Consider the following 18,234-nt stretch of genomic DNA (forward strand, 5'->3'; position numbering starts at 1 on the left):
ACCTAAATGTCCCTTTGCTCTAACACCAACGCCCTTTTTTGTTGTTGACAGGTTTAGAACTAAACTTACCCTCTCCCAGGGTCTTTCCCAGGGTTAGTTTATGTCTGTCCACCATCACGTCCTGCAGCTTCGATTTTAGTTCATCACTGATGCCCAGGGTGTTCACTGAAGACAACAAACACAATGGACCAGAACGTCAGTAGACTATAGATCACTGGTTATGGTCATAGGGTCCAGGGACCCTTCAGGGGCTCCCAGCTAAATGATTGATAGTTTTGAAGTCATAAGATGTTCTCTGTTCAGTTAGAACAGCTGTGTATATCTCAGAATTCAGTTCAAAACAAAAACAGAGAGGCAGGCCTACAGTACCACTCCAAATTCAACACAGGGTCCTAGCGTCAAGAATATTTTGAAACAACAGCTTTGTCACAAACATTATGTAAGTGTAAAATGCATAAATAAATTATTATTATTATTATTATTCTAAGTAAGTAAGTAAGTAAGTAAGTAAGTAAGTGAGTGAGTGAGTGAGTGAGTGAGTGAGTGAGTGAGTGAGTGAGTAAGTAAGTAAGTAAATAAATAGGTTTAGAATCCATGTGCCTCCTCTGCACAGCTGTTTAGGATCCATTCATCTGGGATTCGGTCAGAACTAAACAGATCACAGCTGTACAGTTTATACGTTATGAAATCACAATGTTGAGTCCGATGTTGTTGACTTTGTACAACTGTTCTTCTAAATGACAAATGTTTGTTTTGTGTTTATTTGGCTCCGACAATAATTACAGTTCCTTCGTGAAGCTGCAAACATTCAGCCCAAATGAGTAGGTAAATATGCACCGTGTAAGCATGCTTCTGTTTTTGTTTTGTTTTACATGCATCTTGGCTGAGCGCTGGATGTTTCTGGGTGTGGGTCTACAGTACCACACTGGAGACCCAGGTTTGAATCCCCGATACAGTAGGACAGGGGTATTCAACTAGATTAGGTCGGGGGCCACAACTGTAGAATGATTGTGTGTGGAGGGCCGCACAGCGTGCGTGCGAAGCGCAGATTTTTTTGGATTCTACAAATGCATTTTGTGTTCAAACACAAAGATCTATGTAGGCCAGGGGTCCTCAACTAGAAATGCTGAAGGTCCACAAATAATAAGTAATAATAAATAAGTTTTGAATAAGACCATGGTCCAGTCTCATGCGTGCGCAAATAAAATTGCGGGTTGCGGCCTCGCCCCCCACCCCTAGAAACAACTATGGCTGATTACTGTCATTATGATAATCTAGCACTTTATATATCGCGCACATCATACCTGTAACTTTCTCTCTTAAAACTTTTTTTTTCTTTTTTTTTTCAATTATTTTTCCAAGGGCCACTAGGGGGCGCTCCGCGGGCCGCATTTGGCCCGCGGGCCGCCAGTTGAATAGCCCTGCAGTAGGACATACAGTAGAGCGTACAGTGTGAGTGATTGACATGGTGGTGGAGTCTAAATGAGGCTGGGCTTCAGTTTCAGAAAACAATGCGTTGCATCTACAGACATGATCACTATCTCTCTCTCTCTTCTCATGTTACCGTCCAACTTTTCACCTTTTTTCCATTATTATTTCTCTCCCATTTTCTCCCTCGTATTGGCCCCTTTATGGCGGTCAGCGAGACCAGGCTTGTGAATGAGGCCCGCCCCAAATTGTGGATACACAACACACACACACACACACACACACACACACACACAAGGGGGACAGTGTCAGCACTTGAATGTGACTGGGAGCTCTTTGAAACGTGACCCCTGGTGCGCCGCCAGAACAGGTATTCATGTCTGTGATAGCAAGAACTCAGCTGAGGCGAAAAACACTGACAAGACCCATAGCTGTGTGTGCCTGTTTATGCGTGCGTGCACCTGTATTACTATTATGTGTGAGTAAAATGGCTATGCAAGTATAGAGTTTGAGAAATACTGTTAAGACATTGTGAGGACAATGTTCTGAAAAAGAAGTGGCTGTTCTATTGTTAAAAAAGCTATTAGAAACGTGCGTGTTCCGCCAGCTGTATCTATTGAGTTCACCACACTCTAAACTAGATTTCACAGGGTGAGACGTGGGGCTCCCAGTGCATTTAGCCTGCATGAAGGCTCAATGTGATGATGGTACAGGCAGATAAAAAGGCCACTTCTCTGGCATATAGAAGGTGTAGTGTTGTGGCTAAAGCTGCTCTGACTTTGTCGCTACCCGGCTGTTTTCACAGCTGTGTGGGGAACAGATTTACAGTAACCCTTTCCCTACGAAAGAAAAGTAACTTTTAAAAAAACACACCAACCCAAGGACGGTCCTGTTGAAATACCATCAGTACATAACACTGATCAGTACATAAAAGAGTGCACACATGTAACCGCACTCTCAGTTACACATGGATAAATTACCTTTTTTTTTTTTTTCTTGAATAAAATAATAATAACGTACTTTGGTAGAAAATACTTGACACAATGACACTGTTGACACCACTGGTGTGAATTCAGCATTACTGCTATAGGGGCAGAGGGACACATATACTCTATCTATCTATCTATCTATCTATCTATCTATCTATCTATCTATCTATCTATCTATCTATCTATCTATCTATCTATCTATCTCTATCTATCTATCTAGGGAGAGACATGTCTTGCCATAGAGGGGGGACAGTTGGGACAGACTTGTCCTACTATAGAGGGACAGACATGTCTTGCCATAGAGGGGGGACAGTTGGGACAGACATGTCCTACTATAGAGGGACAGACATGTCTTGCCATAGAGGGGGGACAGTTGGGACAGACATGCAGAGACAGGGGACTCACAGGTAGCTTCGGTGGTCCTGCGGCTGTAGGTGCGGCGTGCACGGTACCGTACCACCATCTCCCCACTCTCCATCATGGGCTCGAATGCCTCCCTGCACACACACACAGACACAGACAATATTAGTTCTTCAGTGGTCCTTTAATTGTGGTGCTTTAACAGAAATCCAGCCAAGCGATAGTTCCTTGAGACACGGAAGGCAGAAGGTTTAATATATAATCCCCCCTTCATTCTCTATCAGAAATTAATTCTGTTCCTTTAAATCAGCTGTCTCTCTCTCCATGTCAACTCTCCTCACTCTCATTCGCTGCCAGCTAACTATAGAATTTGCTACATAGAACCTTTAAGGTAGGTGATATACAGTATATACAGTATAATAGGTTCCCTATGGTTACAAGCCAAATAAACATTTAGTGATATTTAGCACTATTTGCATTTAGAGTGTATACAGTAAATAAAGAAGCAATCCCTCTTCACTGTAGCAGAGCCACAGCACAGCTGTATAAGAGTTGCCTCTTTACACCCTAATTGGAAAGAATGTCTTAATGGTGGCGTTTGGTCTTCTCAAACAGATGTCTTCTTATGCCATCCAAATGCATAAGAATGCATGGAAGGCTGTGGCTTGAAAACATGTCTCTCTCTCTCTCTCTCTCTCTCTCTCTCTCTCTCTGTGTCTTTGGGTTTGGCCACAGCTCAGCAGAAAGAGAGACACAGTAACTAAACAGTCCACTGAACTCACCCGAAGCGCGTCTCCTTGCGCCGGAGCTTGGCCACGTAGACGGCCATCAGCGCGGCGATGGCCACGGCGATGGAGACCGCCATCACCACGTACCACCAGTGCCACGAGAACGCCGGGGGCGTGGACAGACCTGGGGGAGAGAGAGAGAGAGCATTGTATTTGTAGTGCACCTTTCACCGGCACAAAGTGCTTCACACGTTTAACCACGTAAACCCCATATGGATGACCGGAATCCCTCAGGGCTCTATACTGTAGGGTGTTTTTCTGTTTTCTGTTATTGTGGGGAAAAGCTTTCGCTGACAATAGAGGATAACGGTGGAGAGAGAGAGAGGAGAGGACAGATGAGTAGTAGGCTGTACACACAGGCCTCTTTTCCCCTGGGGTTGAACCGGTTCAGTTAATTTTTGCCGCCTATATTGAACAAGTTCAGACTGTTTCCACTGAAAATGAATTGGTTCAGAACTCTAAATGATCATTCAAAGCATGAGAATGCCAGCATTCATGGTAGTATCCTTCAGGTACTGTTTTTCAGACACGGCAATGAGCAGCACACGAACGTATCACAGTAGAAAACATTGCAGACTAGCAAGCTACACAGCTGCACCAAACACAGGCGTGTCTAGAGCCCAAGGGCATGCCAATTTACAAGCATGATAGACGGTATTGACACACCTCAAATCCAACACGAAACCCATAGTCCCATACTAATTTGATTAGCTGCAGCTGTGTTTGCTTACATGTGTACTGTAAGGTCAGTGTTATGCAGCCTGCCGTGTTTCACCCTGCATTAGTTTTTAACCTGAAGTGGAAAACAAAGGGCAAAATCAGCCTATAGGGTTTCATGCCCCTTTAATGAACCGTAAACGGACTACTACTTGTGCTGAGTTGGCATTCCTTCGCGTGCAATGTGTACACTGTATATCCATGACACCAATCACAGCACCTTGTCCTGATTCAGTGTTCCTACAGTGGACATGGCAGATTGGACATGGCACTTCTCCATTGGAGGCCGAATTAAGACCTGGATGTTTGAACCCGGGGGCCCTGTTTTCGTCAGTGCTAAACCCCTTATCCCTAAACGTCTTTGCCTTTTTTTTTTTTTTTTTTTACTATTTTGAAAAACATTTCTGAATAGTTCAAATAGCCGGTCTACAGCACAACGTGTTGATGTAGATCGGCTAGTTGAACAATTTAAAAATGTTTAAAATAGTGGAAAAAAAGGAAGGTTAGGCATAACGGGTTTAGCACTGACTAAAACAGGGCCCCTTGTCTTTCATTGTATTGATGCTATATTTTGTCAACAAAACCATTGTGTGCAATGTGCATTGCCACTTTGTCTCAATCTCCAGCCCCGCTGCTTCTACTACCAAACATACAACATCCCCCCATCCTCTCCTCTCTCTCATTCTTGTGGTGTGAATAGTGCGTCTGACTCTATTAGACTAAGCAAACAGAGATGCTACAGAGCCTCAGTCACTCCTAAATATTTATGGAGGACATACTCCCCCCCCCCCCCATCCCCCCCTTCCTTTCATCTCAGTTTCTCCCAGCAGTCATCCTCTCTTCTCCTCTCTCTCTCTTCCTTCCCTTATTTCTCCTGGAGATTCATATGAAGGGAAGTAGCGGTTTTAAAGACAGCAGAAGGAGAAGTGCTTCTGCCATGTGAGATCACTTCCACTGTGTGTGTGTGTGTGTGTGTGTGTGTGTACAAGGTATTCCTGTACTTCTCATTATGTGGACATAAATAAACATTTCAAATGTGTGTGTGTGTGTGTGTGTGTGTGTGTGTGTGTGTGTGTGTGTGTGTGTGTGTGTGTGTGTGTGTGTGTGTGTGTGTGTGTGTGTGTGTGTGTGTGTGTGTGTGTGTGTGAGTGAGAGAGAGAAAAAGAAAGAGAGAGGGAGAGAGAGAGAGAGAGAGAGAGAGAGAGAGAGAGAGAGAGAGAGAGTATCACTTGAATCATCTGTTACTCACCTCTAGACTTCTCCATTCCTGAAAGAAAGAAGCAGATAATAACATTATGGTTTATTGTTTTCAGGTTGATTACCACTTCCATTTCAGAGAAAAGGAAAGTACTAAAAAACAAAACAAAAACAAAACATGTACTTATTCTTTCGTGAGCTCCTGGCTTAAACACATCTCAAAACTATGACTTTGACATCAAAGGGAAGGCGATATCTATTTCAGTATGCCTATTGTTTCCCCTGAAGATGAAATAAACCTTCAAATTATGGCCTTCAAATGTTGACGTTCAACAAACAGTGTTCTATGTCTATGTAGACATCTTTCATTTAATTGTTTAATTGTTTTATTTTTATGGCATAGTGTCCAGATAGCTCAGTTGGTAGAGGACTCTGAGCACATGGGTTTGGTCAACTCTGTTGTTTTTAAATGTGCTCTATAAATAAAGTTGTATTGGATTGGATTGGATCCTGGGCACCGTCAACTCAGCATATGAGTAGGTCAAGGTCATGGGTTTGATCCTGGGCACCGCCAACTCAGCGTATGAGTAGGTCAAGGTCATGGGTTTGATCCTGGGCACCGCCAACTCAGCGTATGAGTAGGTCAAGGTCATGGGATTATGTCTACTTTTGTTTCACAAGTTGATGGACTGGGTCTGATTTTGATTGTGTTAATGAACTTATTACTGTTATTAGATTGGGTTTTAGCCTCCTGTGGACAGGTGAGGAAGGTGAATGATGAAGACACTCACCGGGGGTGATGAGGGTGAGGGTCTGAATGGGCGTGCAGGGTCCTTGCCCCGCCCCCGTGTACGAACACACCCTGAACGACACGTTGGACAGGGGGAGGGACAGGTTGATTGACACCTCTGTGTCCAATCCCGTGTCCAGAAGAATCTGTCAACCAAAGAAAAAAATCTATTCACATTAAAAGAAAATCACACCCACAACTGAGCGGTGCAACTATACGTGTGTGTGTGTGTGTGTGTGTGTGTGTGTGTGTGTGTGTGTGACCTGAGTGCGACCCCAATCAGCATCAGCTGCAGGTGTCAATGGGTTGTGCTCAGACATAGCAACACCACACACACACACACACACAATGGCGCTGAGGCGCAAAACGTTATGGAGATAAGAGGTTTCTTGCCACTGTACCTGCTCGGTGTTAGGAGTGGTGTATTCCAGCAGGTATCCCTGCAGGTCTCCATTGAGCTTGCCAGGAGGTTGATTCCAGGCCACCAACACGTCGGTGCCGTTCAGGACGGCGCTCACGTTGGCTGGAGGGTTGTCTGGCACTGAAACACACACACCACCACAGTCACTAGCCACTCACTGAAACACACACACCACCACAGTCACTAGCCACTCACTGAAACACACACACCACCACAGTCACTAGCCACTCACCGAAACACACACCACACCACAGTCACTAGACACTCACTGAAACACACACCACCACCACAGTCACTAGACACTCACTGAAACACACACCACACCACAGTCACTAGACACTCACTGAAACACACACACCACCACAGTCACTAGCCACTCACTGAAACACACACCACATCACAGTCACTAGCCACTCACTGAAACACACACCACATCACAGTCACTAGCCACTCACTGAAACACACACCACACCACAGTCACTAGCCACTCACTGAAACACACACCACATCACAGTCACTAGCCACTCACTGAAACACACACCACATCACAGTCACTAGCCACTCCTGAAACACACACCACACCACAGTCACTAGCCACTCACTGAAACACACACCACACCACAGTCACTTTGTGACTGTGCGGAAATAAGTAAAATTAAAATAGTTAAAAAAAAAACGAATATAGTTTAAAAATAAACTAAAATAAGGACACTGTCGCAACATGTTTTTAGTTAATTTCACACAATAGGGAGCAGCAGCAGCCAGAGTCTATTTGCATTGGCTCCACATTGAATTTAGATGGATCCCCAGATGAATGGCTGTTGAGGCAGAGATCTCCAATCACCTGGGCTATACGCCAGACTAACAGAGGAACTGTGCTGGGTTGATCCCTCACAGATAACCCACTGAACCGGGCGGGAAGAAATACACAAAAACTGAAAAAAGGACAAAGAACAGGTCATTCAGCTTATTTGTGTACCCTGTGCACAGTCTTTACTGGAGCCTGATGAATCACAATAATACTGAGGAGTCTGATAACAAGAACAGGAAAAACATTCAGGAATGTTGACAGGTCCATAGAGTATTAACTTTATACTCAGCAAGTGTCACCGTCGTACTACAGAAATATAAATTAAGCCTAATTTATATTTCCGTAGTAAGACGGTGACGCTTGCTGAAAAATAACTCGCATCGTCACGCAACTCCCATCATGCCATGAGTTATACCCAAGACTCAAAAAGAAAGACATGCTCTTTAACGGTTTACTTCCCGTATCTGTGTGAAGTATAGGTGGCCGCCTGTTTAGGAGCAGATTGGAGTCTGTTATCAATTTCTAATGAGAGAGTGAACGTGAACACTGCGAGCCTGGTGGAACCACTCCCCCTGCTGGACAACATTTGCATTCTGCCAGAAGGGAGAGTCTGGTCTCTCTCGGGCCCGAGACGATGTACTACGAACCAATTCAGGTCGGAGCGATATGCGGCTGTATGCGGCCGCTAGAGGCGGGATCAACGCCGAGACTGGTGACATATTGAAGCTGTGCCACAGCGCAAATGTAAACACAACCTAGCAAGACTACAACACAAAATTATTACGGAGATGTTTGTCCCGCTGCTTCCGGTTCATCATTTCCGCTTGAGAGAGCCCAGGTGCAGGCAGGAGGAGGGAACTTGTGAACTCAATACTGCCGCAATCTGGCGGAGTCAGGTTAGAACACTGCAGTGTCTGAACAATTATTTAGCCCCATGCCCCACTGAAATCCAGCACAGCAATAGTTCATTACAGATACAGAAGGCAGGAGGCTACTTCACATTCGCTGTAAGCTAACTCACTCATGCACAAAATACAATCAGGTGGTCCTTTTAAGCAGCCACTACTCTGTGTTCACTCTACATGCTGGCTGACACAGTGGTTGTTCAGATGTCAGTGTTCAAATTCCCTCCACCTAATCTGTAATATCACATGATCAGAGCCACTCCGCCAAACGAAATGTAATAGCTTTGCAATAAATGGTTATGGTTAATCCTAAACTGAAGAGTCTTAACCCATGTTGGGCGGGAACCCCTTTTGGTGTTAGCATTATGTTATGCTTTAGCTATTGAAAAATAGCAGACCTACAAGCTCATAGCGTGCCACCGAGTGGCGCGCTACGAGCTTGTAGGTCTGCTATTTTTGAAAAGTCGAAGAACGACTGACATAGAAACATAGCTTTTTCAGAAAACTAAAATGTGTGCTCAAAAACACATGGTTGAATTAGCAGCACGCGACACCCACTGTCTGAGGGGAGTATGAATGACACACGCTGATCCTCAGCCCAGTGTGGAGGGCCGGCCCGGCGGGCTGAGGGGTCAGCCAGGCGTGTGTTTGTTTTGACAGCCGTCGGCCCGTGGGCTGTGTGGAAGCTAAGGACAGCCTGCATGGTGTGGTGAGCAGTGTGGAGGAGTCACTTTGGCTTTATTAGGTCAGAAACATGAGAGACAATGCTGTCTGTCTGTCTGCCTCTCCCGTAATTATTTCCATGGTCTTTGTTGCTTACTTGCAACAAATACCTCCCCCCTCACGCCGTTTATTAATCTTTGGACCAATAAGGTGAAGAACTACAATACCATGGTAGGAACAGTTTGAAAAATGCACGCACACACACACACAATGTCAATGTGAGTTTGGGAAACATGGCCCAGCCTACTTCTCTCTCCCTCTTAATCTTTCTGCCCCCCCCCCCCCACCCCCCATCTCTCTCTCTCTCTATGGATGATGTTATCTGGAAGTGTTTGGCTGACTGTTTCCACATGTGGCCCCGGTGAGGACCGACTGCCAACGGCAACAAAAACGACCCCCATAACATCCATCCATCCATCCATCGATCGTTGTGTTTTTCTTTCTGTGTGCATCATCTCTCTCTCCCCCTCTCCCTCTCTCCCTCTCTCCCTCTCTCCCTCCCCCTCCCTCTCCCCCTCCCCCCTAGTTCTCGTCTCTCTCACGTTGCCTGTTCTGCATTTTTTTCTTCTCACAGAAACAGAGTAATGACTTCAAGTGAACCAAGACGCTGAATGTTGAAATGTTGAAAAAAAGAAAAAGAAAAAAAAATCTTTCTAAGCCGAAAGTAAGAAGTTTGGAGGGGGAAACGGTACAAAAAGAAATACGCAAACATGATCTATGAACTGCAGCAAAAGAGGAAAGTGTTAATTTTTTTTTCCTTTGTCTTTCACAGTGAAACCACTTCGTAGCTACAGCAGTTTCTGTTCCGTCCTCAACAGCACAAAGCAATAGTTCCCGTGTACGTGTTACGACCTTTATATTATAACCTCATCTATGTTAGCCTATATTTACCTATTCCCTAGTTACATAGGGAGCCGCCATCTTTAAAATAAGTTAAAATAAGCCAACATGCAAGTATCAGATGAGGTCATGTGAGGTGAGGCATGATGTTAGGAGGTCAATAAAAGAATTAGAGCGAGGCTCCGGTTAGCAGATTAGCGTGTTTCATGCTAGTGAAGGGCCAATTCAAGCGACGGAAACGACGTCTGCTAATATTTCCGTTCAAGGGCCACGTCACAGGGTCCGCATTTTGTAGTTTTTGAGGGGCGCTAGCCCCTCCTATATACAGCTTTTGTACCCACACGTCTCAATTGCCATTGACAATGAAAGGAGAAATTAGGTCAAATGTCCGCCGAATATGACGTACATTAACACATACATTAAATGCCATTGACAATGAAGGGAAAATGTACGTCATATGTAGCCGAGCAAATCGGCTAAATCAATCACATAATTTCAGTCGTTCATGAAATTATGTATAATGATAATTATACAACAGGTCGTTTCGAGGAAGCAATGTCATTAAAGAAATATGTTTTTTCAGCAATTTTCTTAGTTTTAAGGGTAACTGTTGTATAATTGCAATATTACACTTGAGGGGGTGGTTTAACGTCATTAATGCACTTCTGTGTTGCTTTTGGAACTCGACCTGCGGGCTCATTCCTGCAGCATCGCAGGCGTGCATTAATGATGTTAAATCACACCCTCTCGTGTAATATTGCTTAAGAGCGCCCCTCACTTCGCACAGGTGTGATTTTTATAGTTTTGCCTGGCACAGGTAAAAGGGCGCCCGAAGAAACGCCTGGCTTTAAATCTGTAAATGTGTCTCACTGACCATGTAGGACTAGATAACCATAAAGTAATAAAATTATTATAAAATATCAATGGAATACATCACTTACTGTACTTGTAAAATCTTTCCTCATACAATATTTTACAATACTTAATAATAAAAATCAGACCCGTGTGAACTAAGCGGTGCAGGCTGCTCAACAACACCGCTGACGACCACAAATCAGCTGCAGGGGTCAATGGGTCGTCAGACAGACAGACAGACACGGCCAGTCATTGAGGCGGTTAGGCACCGCTCAAAAAATAAATAAAACAGCCATATAGAATGAGATAGACAGACCTATAGGGCCCTCGCTATCAACTCAAATTAACTCTACTAGAGAGGTGCCTGTTGGGCACTGGCCTACTTGGAACGATGCAAGTTGGAAATGTATATGCCCCACCCAGTTATTATGCCTGTGTCCCTTTTATGCCCATATATGGAGTTCTTTGTCAGGCATGCCCACATATGGAGTCTATGCAGATGTCAGAACCATCATTGTGAACAGGCCAGCTCCATATATGGAGATATTGGGGTGATCAGGTCCATAGCCCGGGCAGAGGCTTTTGTGCTGGTTCCGCCGACGGACTCGACACCAGGCACGGTTCTCGAGTTACGTGGATTACAGATTACAGACATACTGTACAGAGATGTGGCGCATTTATAGATTCATAGATGTTTCATATTCTTCATATTCCATCCTGATTGGTGCATTCCGAACATTGCTGGCCCACAATAACCTGACCTGGTGGAGACCTGTGCTCCGAGGAGTACTTTTTCTTGGCCGTTGGCCGTCTCAGGATATGTTTCAATATGGTTAATATCAACAGGACACGATTTAGCATGATGAGACACTGTTGTTTAATGTTCACTTCTTCATTCTGTCCCCCACTGGTATTAAATGGATTAAATGTGACGCAAACGCGTCTGTGTGTCTCTCTCTCTCCGTGTGTGTGTGTGTGTGTGTGTGTGTGTGTGTGTGTGTGTGTATACAGTGTACACATGTGTTGCATTACATCATCGTGGCCAAACATCCACCTCCTCCAAGCATCTGGGTTTTTCGACAGAGTTTGTTCCCATGATGATGAAGGGAAAGCTCTGCAACTATTTTAGGAGGTCTCATCCATGTTATACAAACTGCTGTTGTCGGCCAGAAACCTCTCATCTCTTTTAAACTATTCATAAATTCATGCAAGAGTGTCGCACAAAATGAGCAAAAACTAGCCAATCTACAAGCTTTTTTTTATAGTGGTGCAACCACTCCAAGGAACAGCAATGTCCGTGTTAACATATATGTGTGACTATGAGCAATGTCCGTGTTAACCTGTGTGACTATGAGTAGCAGTAGGGACAAAAGTGGCGCTGTTGTGCCAGAAACAGAGAGAGAGAGAGAGATAGTGCTGCACTGTTGCCTGCTAGAGAGAGAGAGAGAGAGAGAGAGAGAGAGAGATAGTGCCCTTGACATAAAAAAGTTTGGGAACCACTGCGGTACATATTGTACTCATTGCGTCGCACAGATACACTACATCTCTGAAGCTACTTTAAGATGGGGCCTTTGTCCTTTGTTTCGTTCAGACTGCACACACACACACACACACACACACACACACACACACACACACACACACACAGATGTGTTTTGCGTTCCTCTTGTTTAGTTTCAGAGAGACGTGGAATTATGAGTCAGCTGTGTGGCTAAGTGATGATTAACCTTTTCCATTCTCCTACTGAACACTCTGTGGATGGATGGATGGACTGCTCCTACCAGTGTTGCCAGATCTTGCAAGAGAAAGAAGCAACCTGGTTTACCAAAACAAGCCTAACATGTATTTGAAAATAGCCGCTCTACAAGCTCACAATCCAAGAGAAAGAATTATGAATGTTTTTTAAATATTTTAAATACCAACAACTTGTATGGGCGTAAGTATTTTCCGATCCATATTAAATGTTTCAGAACCTTAAACAACATTAGCAAGCAAGGCGAAATAAGCAACTACTCGCAAAAAACTGCAACCTGCAACTATACCAATATTTACCAATATATAAGCGACTTTACAGAAAAACAAGCCCAAACTCGCTTCTAATAAGCAGACATGGCAATGCTGGCTCCAACTGCAGAGTGCTGAGGAGCTCCATATGAACAGCATCAGCACTGTGTGAGAGAGAGGACACCTTTTATTTCATTCACGTGACAAGGTTTTAGAACAGGGGTCCTCGCCATGCTGGAATGTGGTGGACATTTTTGTCAAAATTCCATTTTTGCCCCAGACATACAAAATGAGCTGACATTCCGTTCACCCGCCATCCGCCGCATTGCCGCCCGCCTGCCGGCGTCGCGTGCTTTGTGCGAGCATGCAGGTGGAGCCCCCTACTTCAACTTTGCTGGGAGCCCCCAGATTTTTTTTTATCCGCCACTGCATTCAGTAACTGGGTCTTATGATCAAAATAAGAGCATAATAATGGTGTGTAAAACAGAAAATCTAAAGTTTGCCACGTGCAAGGTCAAGGTCAAGTCTCTGCCACGGACACATTGTGTCCGTGTACGGCCATATTGATGACCCCTGATTGAGAACCACTGATCTACATTGGGAGCATGACAGGCTGTCTCCATCGCTGGCTCCACTTTGCTTGTTGTTTCAATCCCCCCCTCCTCCTCCTCCCCTCCCCCACCCACTCACTCTCTCTCTCTCTCTGTGTCTGTCTCTCTCTCTCTCTCTCTCTCTGTCAGTTTTTCCCACAGTGTCTCACAGGGCTATATTCCCTTCCTCTTATTTTTGGCTCCTGGAAAGTGGAACCACGGGTCACCATAAGAAGAGGAGGAAGAAGAAGACAGAAAGAGGAATGCATGGTGGATGAGAGAGAGAGAGAGAGAGAGAGAGAGAGAGAGAGAGAGAGAGAGAGAGATGTGAACATGCACGAGAGAGAGAGAGAGAGAGAGAGAGAGAGAGAGAGAGAGAGAGAGAGAGAGAGAGAGAGAGATGTGAACATGCACGAGAGAGAGAGAGAGAGAGAGAGAGAGAGAGAGAGAGAGAGAGAGATGTGAACATGCACGAGAGAGAGAGAGAGATGTGAACATGCACGAGAGAGAGAGAGAGAGAGAGAGAGAGAGAGAGAGAGAGAGAGAGAGAGGTCCAGCTCGTCTCACAAAGCATGCAGGAAATACATTCCTCTGTAGAGTTTTAAGGATGTGAGAACGGCATGCAGTGGGGTGGTGGGGGGGGGGGGGTCTCTGAGATGATGTACAAAATGTTGAGCAGTGACTGACTGACATGTTCTCCAAGCGTGAAGGCACACGTGAGCATCACTGAGGACGCCTGGTAGTCCCCGGCTTAATATCAGGTTGCCCACGCTACAGTATAAATATTATGATATCCAATATCATCATGTACTACTGCATGGCGCATATTGCAGAAATATCCTGACAATCAATGTTGATGAATATATTGAAAGTCTTAACGTACGTGCCAATGGGACACGCACACACTCATGCACTCTTCAATATTGGCTTTGGCAACACCCAAAACTTAATATCATACATATTATGACATAATGTACAATAACATCATCCATTATTGTGATATCGCACAATACAGCATATCTTGATTATCAGTGTTGAATATATTGAAAATCTTAATAGAATTGCACTTGACGCTTTGACAGATGCTTTTAGACGAGTCATACTCCAGCACTTCTCTCTCTCTCTCTCTCTCTCTCTCTCTCTCTAAAAATAAAAAAATGAAAAATGTTTACATTGCCAAAGCAAATGTGGGACCTAACAATCTATGTAAAATGTATTGGAACTAAAGAGATGTGTAAACAGAGCTGTTACATTGCAGCTTACGCTATCTGCAGTGGAAACTATAAAAATTGTGCATTTTCTGTCAGAAAGAGTTACACATTAATATGGAAAGGTTAGCTTAGTATAAACTCTCTCTCTCTCTCCCTCTCTGACCCTCCTTATCTCTTATTCTTATCTCATATCCTCACCCCATTACCTCACTTTAAGCTGAAAGGACACGCGCCAGGAGAGCTTGATGGGATAGGATGAGACAATATTGTTTTAAATGACACAATCTGACATTATTAACAGTATTCCTTCTGAAAACAAAATAAAGATCAGATTAGAAACTTAGCCAAATCAAGAACAGAAACTTTTCTTCTTCTTCTTGGAACCCAGGGAGAAGTGGCTAATTCTTCTCTGCTCAAACCACACCTTTCCTTCTCCATTTCAGCCATTTTGTTCCGATTTCCACTTCTCCCTATGCCTGCCTCTGTTTACAGCAGAGAAGCTTGTCCTGAAATATCTCTTGTTCATCATAGGCTACTGTATAATACGCAAATGTACGGAAAATCCCGTCATCGCTCGCCAGGCAGCGGTTGAGGACTCTTTTCAGTGTATACCATAGAGGTCTAGCCCTTTTTTTTCCTGTTGCATTCATCCACAGATAGAGACAGCATGAGTTGGCATGGAAAAAACTCCCTTCAGGTTTTCAAAACCCAAACAGACTGCAGCCCTAGCATTACTGGCATTAGCCTGACAAAGTTTTTTTTTCTCTTTTTTTTTTTACCGCCAGTCCCAAACTGAGGGCCTTTCAAGAAAGCTTACACCCGCTCCCTCTTCCACCCACCCCCCACCCACTTTTCACTGGCCCTCTCCAGCTCCCACCCACCTTCCACACACTCTCCTAACTCGCAGCCAGTATGTTACTCTGACCTAACCTCTTAAATCCCTACGTACTGTACTTTGCGGCAAATAACTGAAGAAGCCCACAACGTGACCACCACACTGTGGGCTTGTAGATCGGCTATCTTTCAGTTGCGCGACACCCACATGCAAGTAATTACAACTGGGGCTTTAGCCTGTCCCAAGTCCAAGCCCCACCCACCCAACCTTTCAAATTCTCCATCTAGGGTCAGTCCTTCCCTCCCTTCTCTATACCAGCCTGGTCCTGGAGCACACATACTCGTCGACCGTTTACATTTAAAAACCTGGCCTGGTATTTCTAAAAGCCACAGTCAAGAGTCCAGCCAGGCGCTGTCATCCAGGCAAAAAAGGAAACACAGACAGCCGGGCTAGGTTTTGTAACATTGAACCACATTAACCCTGGCTGGCAGTGTCCCTATTTTGGGCGAATCATTAAAAAAGAAAGAAAAAAAGAACACGATAGAGCGGTTAGTACCACACAGGATCTAAAGCCTGACAGCAGCGACTCCAATGATTTGATTCCCGGACAGGCCGGGCATACCGTCCAGCTCTTTCTCCATCTTTCCTGTCTCTCTCTTCACTAACCCAGTGGTTCTCAACCTCTTCAGGCCGTGACCAGCAAAATAATCATATTTGACCTGAGGACCCCCCACCCTGATAAGCACTTGTACAGTATGAGTATGTTAACACCATCGGGGCCCATGACGTAAATCACCATCAAGTTCAAGTGCACGGTCATGTGCCCAAGACAGAGATTGATAATCTCCGTCAAATTAGTGCTATGAAAACTGATCGCATCGCTCTACAGCCTAGAGGCGCTTGCTGACGATGGGCACATTTTATTAATGGATTAAATAGGCCCGGGCCCTCAAGGTGTTAACAGGTTAACTGCAGACCATTTACGGCCGTCTTTTAGGCTAGACTGCCTAAGTTTAAAGTTACCTTTGAACTGTACCGACCGCTGAGTTGCTTGCATAGACTGTAAAAAATATGGACAAAGCGTTCCCCGGGTCTAACATGGACGTAAAATGAAGCCTGTTATTCCTGCACTGTAAGTCGCCATCTTTCTAGATCCGTTTTGGCCCAGCTGGCCATTGGCTGGCTCCGTTTTGGCCCAGCTGGCCATTGGCTGGCCCAGACAACGAGGCGGGACTTCCCCCCTTCTTCTCCGTTGGTTTTTATTTTGACTCGAGTGGGAGGGGAATCCCGATCATAGACTGTAACGGTAGCCACGCCCCTCAGAATATACGCGACTTTATGGTCATTTTATTAATTAATGGGACCATAATTTTCCAAAAAGAATATTATGACATTAGAAATGAGACTTTAAACTAGTGACTGGAAGCAGAAAGTATTCATGACCATGTTTATTAAGGTAATACAATCTAGGTGAAGTTGGGCCCAAATACATGGACTTCTATGGGGCTATGGGTTTTTCTGGGTCCAATGACAGCACCACAACAGGCCATTATATGAACTACGATTTCCTTAGTGGCTTCACAAAATATCTGTCTGACTGCCCCCCTGGTTGCTTGTCATGAAAATCCACTTTAAAACTGTGTAATCGCTTGTTGTAGTGCCGACCACAACAACAGAACGGAGCAGGAAGCGCTCCACACCGTTCCACGTCATGTCTGAATTTACCTCATGGTCAACATTCAATTCATCCCCTGAACAAGCAGGCACCATTTGCACCATTTAGCACCATTTAAATAAATAAATAAATCTGTACTTTCGCAAGAAACTCGGTTCAAATCCGGGGTAGTAAAGTTACACGCAGCCTTGAAGCTCAAAAATAACAAAAAATACATATCTTCAAGCTCACAGCACGTTGCATATTGGCATATGATATCTCTCACACACACACACACACACACACACACACACACACACACACACACACACACACACACACACACACACACACACACACACACACACACACACACACACACACACACACACACGTAAGTGGTCCTCAGTGGTCACTGCTCCTACCTCCTTCCTGCGTCTGCAGCTCCAGCCAGGGGGTCCACTCGGAGGGTCCCTGGCTGCTGTGGCAGGCCACTCTGACGGCGTAGAGGCGGTGGGGGGCCAGGCCGTCCACCAGGTGCCTGGCGGGGGGCACGTTGATGTTCTGGTTGTGAATCAGTTGGTCTCCAGAGTCCCCAGAGTGCTTGGCCTGAGAGAGCACAGAGATAATCACATTATACATAAAGAGAAAGCCTATGGTTGTGCCGTTTGTGAAACAAGCTTGTAAATATCTGAAAACCTTCACTTGTACTTTTGTGGTAAAAGTACTGAGTACCCCCAGCGGGATTTGAACCCACGGGTCTTCCTGCTTGGGATGCCCAAACTTCGCCTGCTCTGATAGAAGACAAAATCCCTGCATGAGGTTATAAACCTCAGGCAGGGCTACTTGTCTACTCCCCGAACCAACTGCCTATACTCTCAGAGTCAGATACACAACGGAATTAGTTGCAGAATGCAGTTTTAAGACGTATTTCTCAGCTTCACACTCATTTTCCCATGTGGATGTGAGCCAGGCTCAGCCAGGTGCACACGCACGCAGAAAGCGCGGCGTCATCAACGAATCATCACAGACGGAAACCTGCTGCCTCTGCAGAACGCTCTCTCTCTCAGCGGTAAACAGGTTTAAAGAGGCACACAAGGGAGAAAATGAGCTCGG

General features: G+C 44.9%; 1 protein-coding gene across 2 annotated transcripts in view; it reads right to left on the reverse strand.

Annotated features, from left to right (window-relative positions):
• Positions 1 to 18,234, reverse strand: part of axl (AXL receptor tyrosine kinase) — a 56,605-nt gene that overhangs the window by 8,959 nt on the left and 29,412 nt on the right. The window contains exons 7-13 of one of the 2 annotated variants that reach the window (XM_083774052.1): positions 17,544 to 17,727; positions 6,671 to 6,810; positions 6,271 to 6,415; positions 5,532 to 5,549; positions 3,560 to 3,689; positions 2,823 to 2,914; positions 70 to 165 (exon numbers count right to left, since the gene is read on the reverse strand). In XM_083774052.1, coding sequence (XP_083630178.1) covers positions 70 to 165; positions 2,823 to 2,914; positions 3,560 to 3,689; positions 5,532 to 5,549; positions 6,271 to 6,415; positions 6,671 to 6,810; positions 17,544 to 17,727 — 805 coding nt within the window. The remainder of the gene's footprint in view (positions 1 to 69; positions 166 to 2,822; positions 2,915 to 3,559; positions 3,690 to 5,531; positions 5,550 to 6,270; positions 6,416 to 6,670; positions 6,811 to 17,543; positions 17,728 to 18,234) is intronic. The other variant, XM_083774051.1, reaches the window with a different exon arrangement.

This window comes from Protomyctophum parallelum (assembly GCF_964188405.1).
Source record: "Protomyctophum parallelum genome assembly, chromosome: 9".
NCBI classification, from domain to species: Eukaryota; Metazoa; Chordata; class Actinopteri; order Myctophiformes; family Myctophidae; genus Protomyctophum; species Protomyctophum parallelum.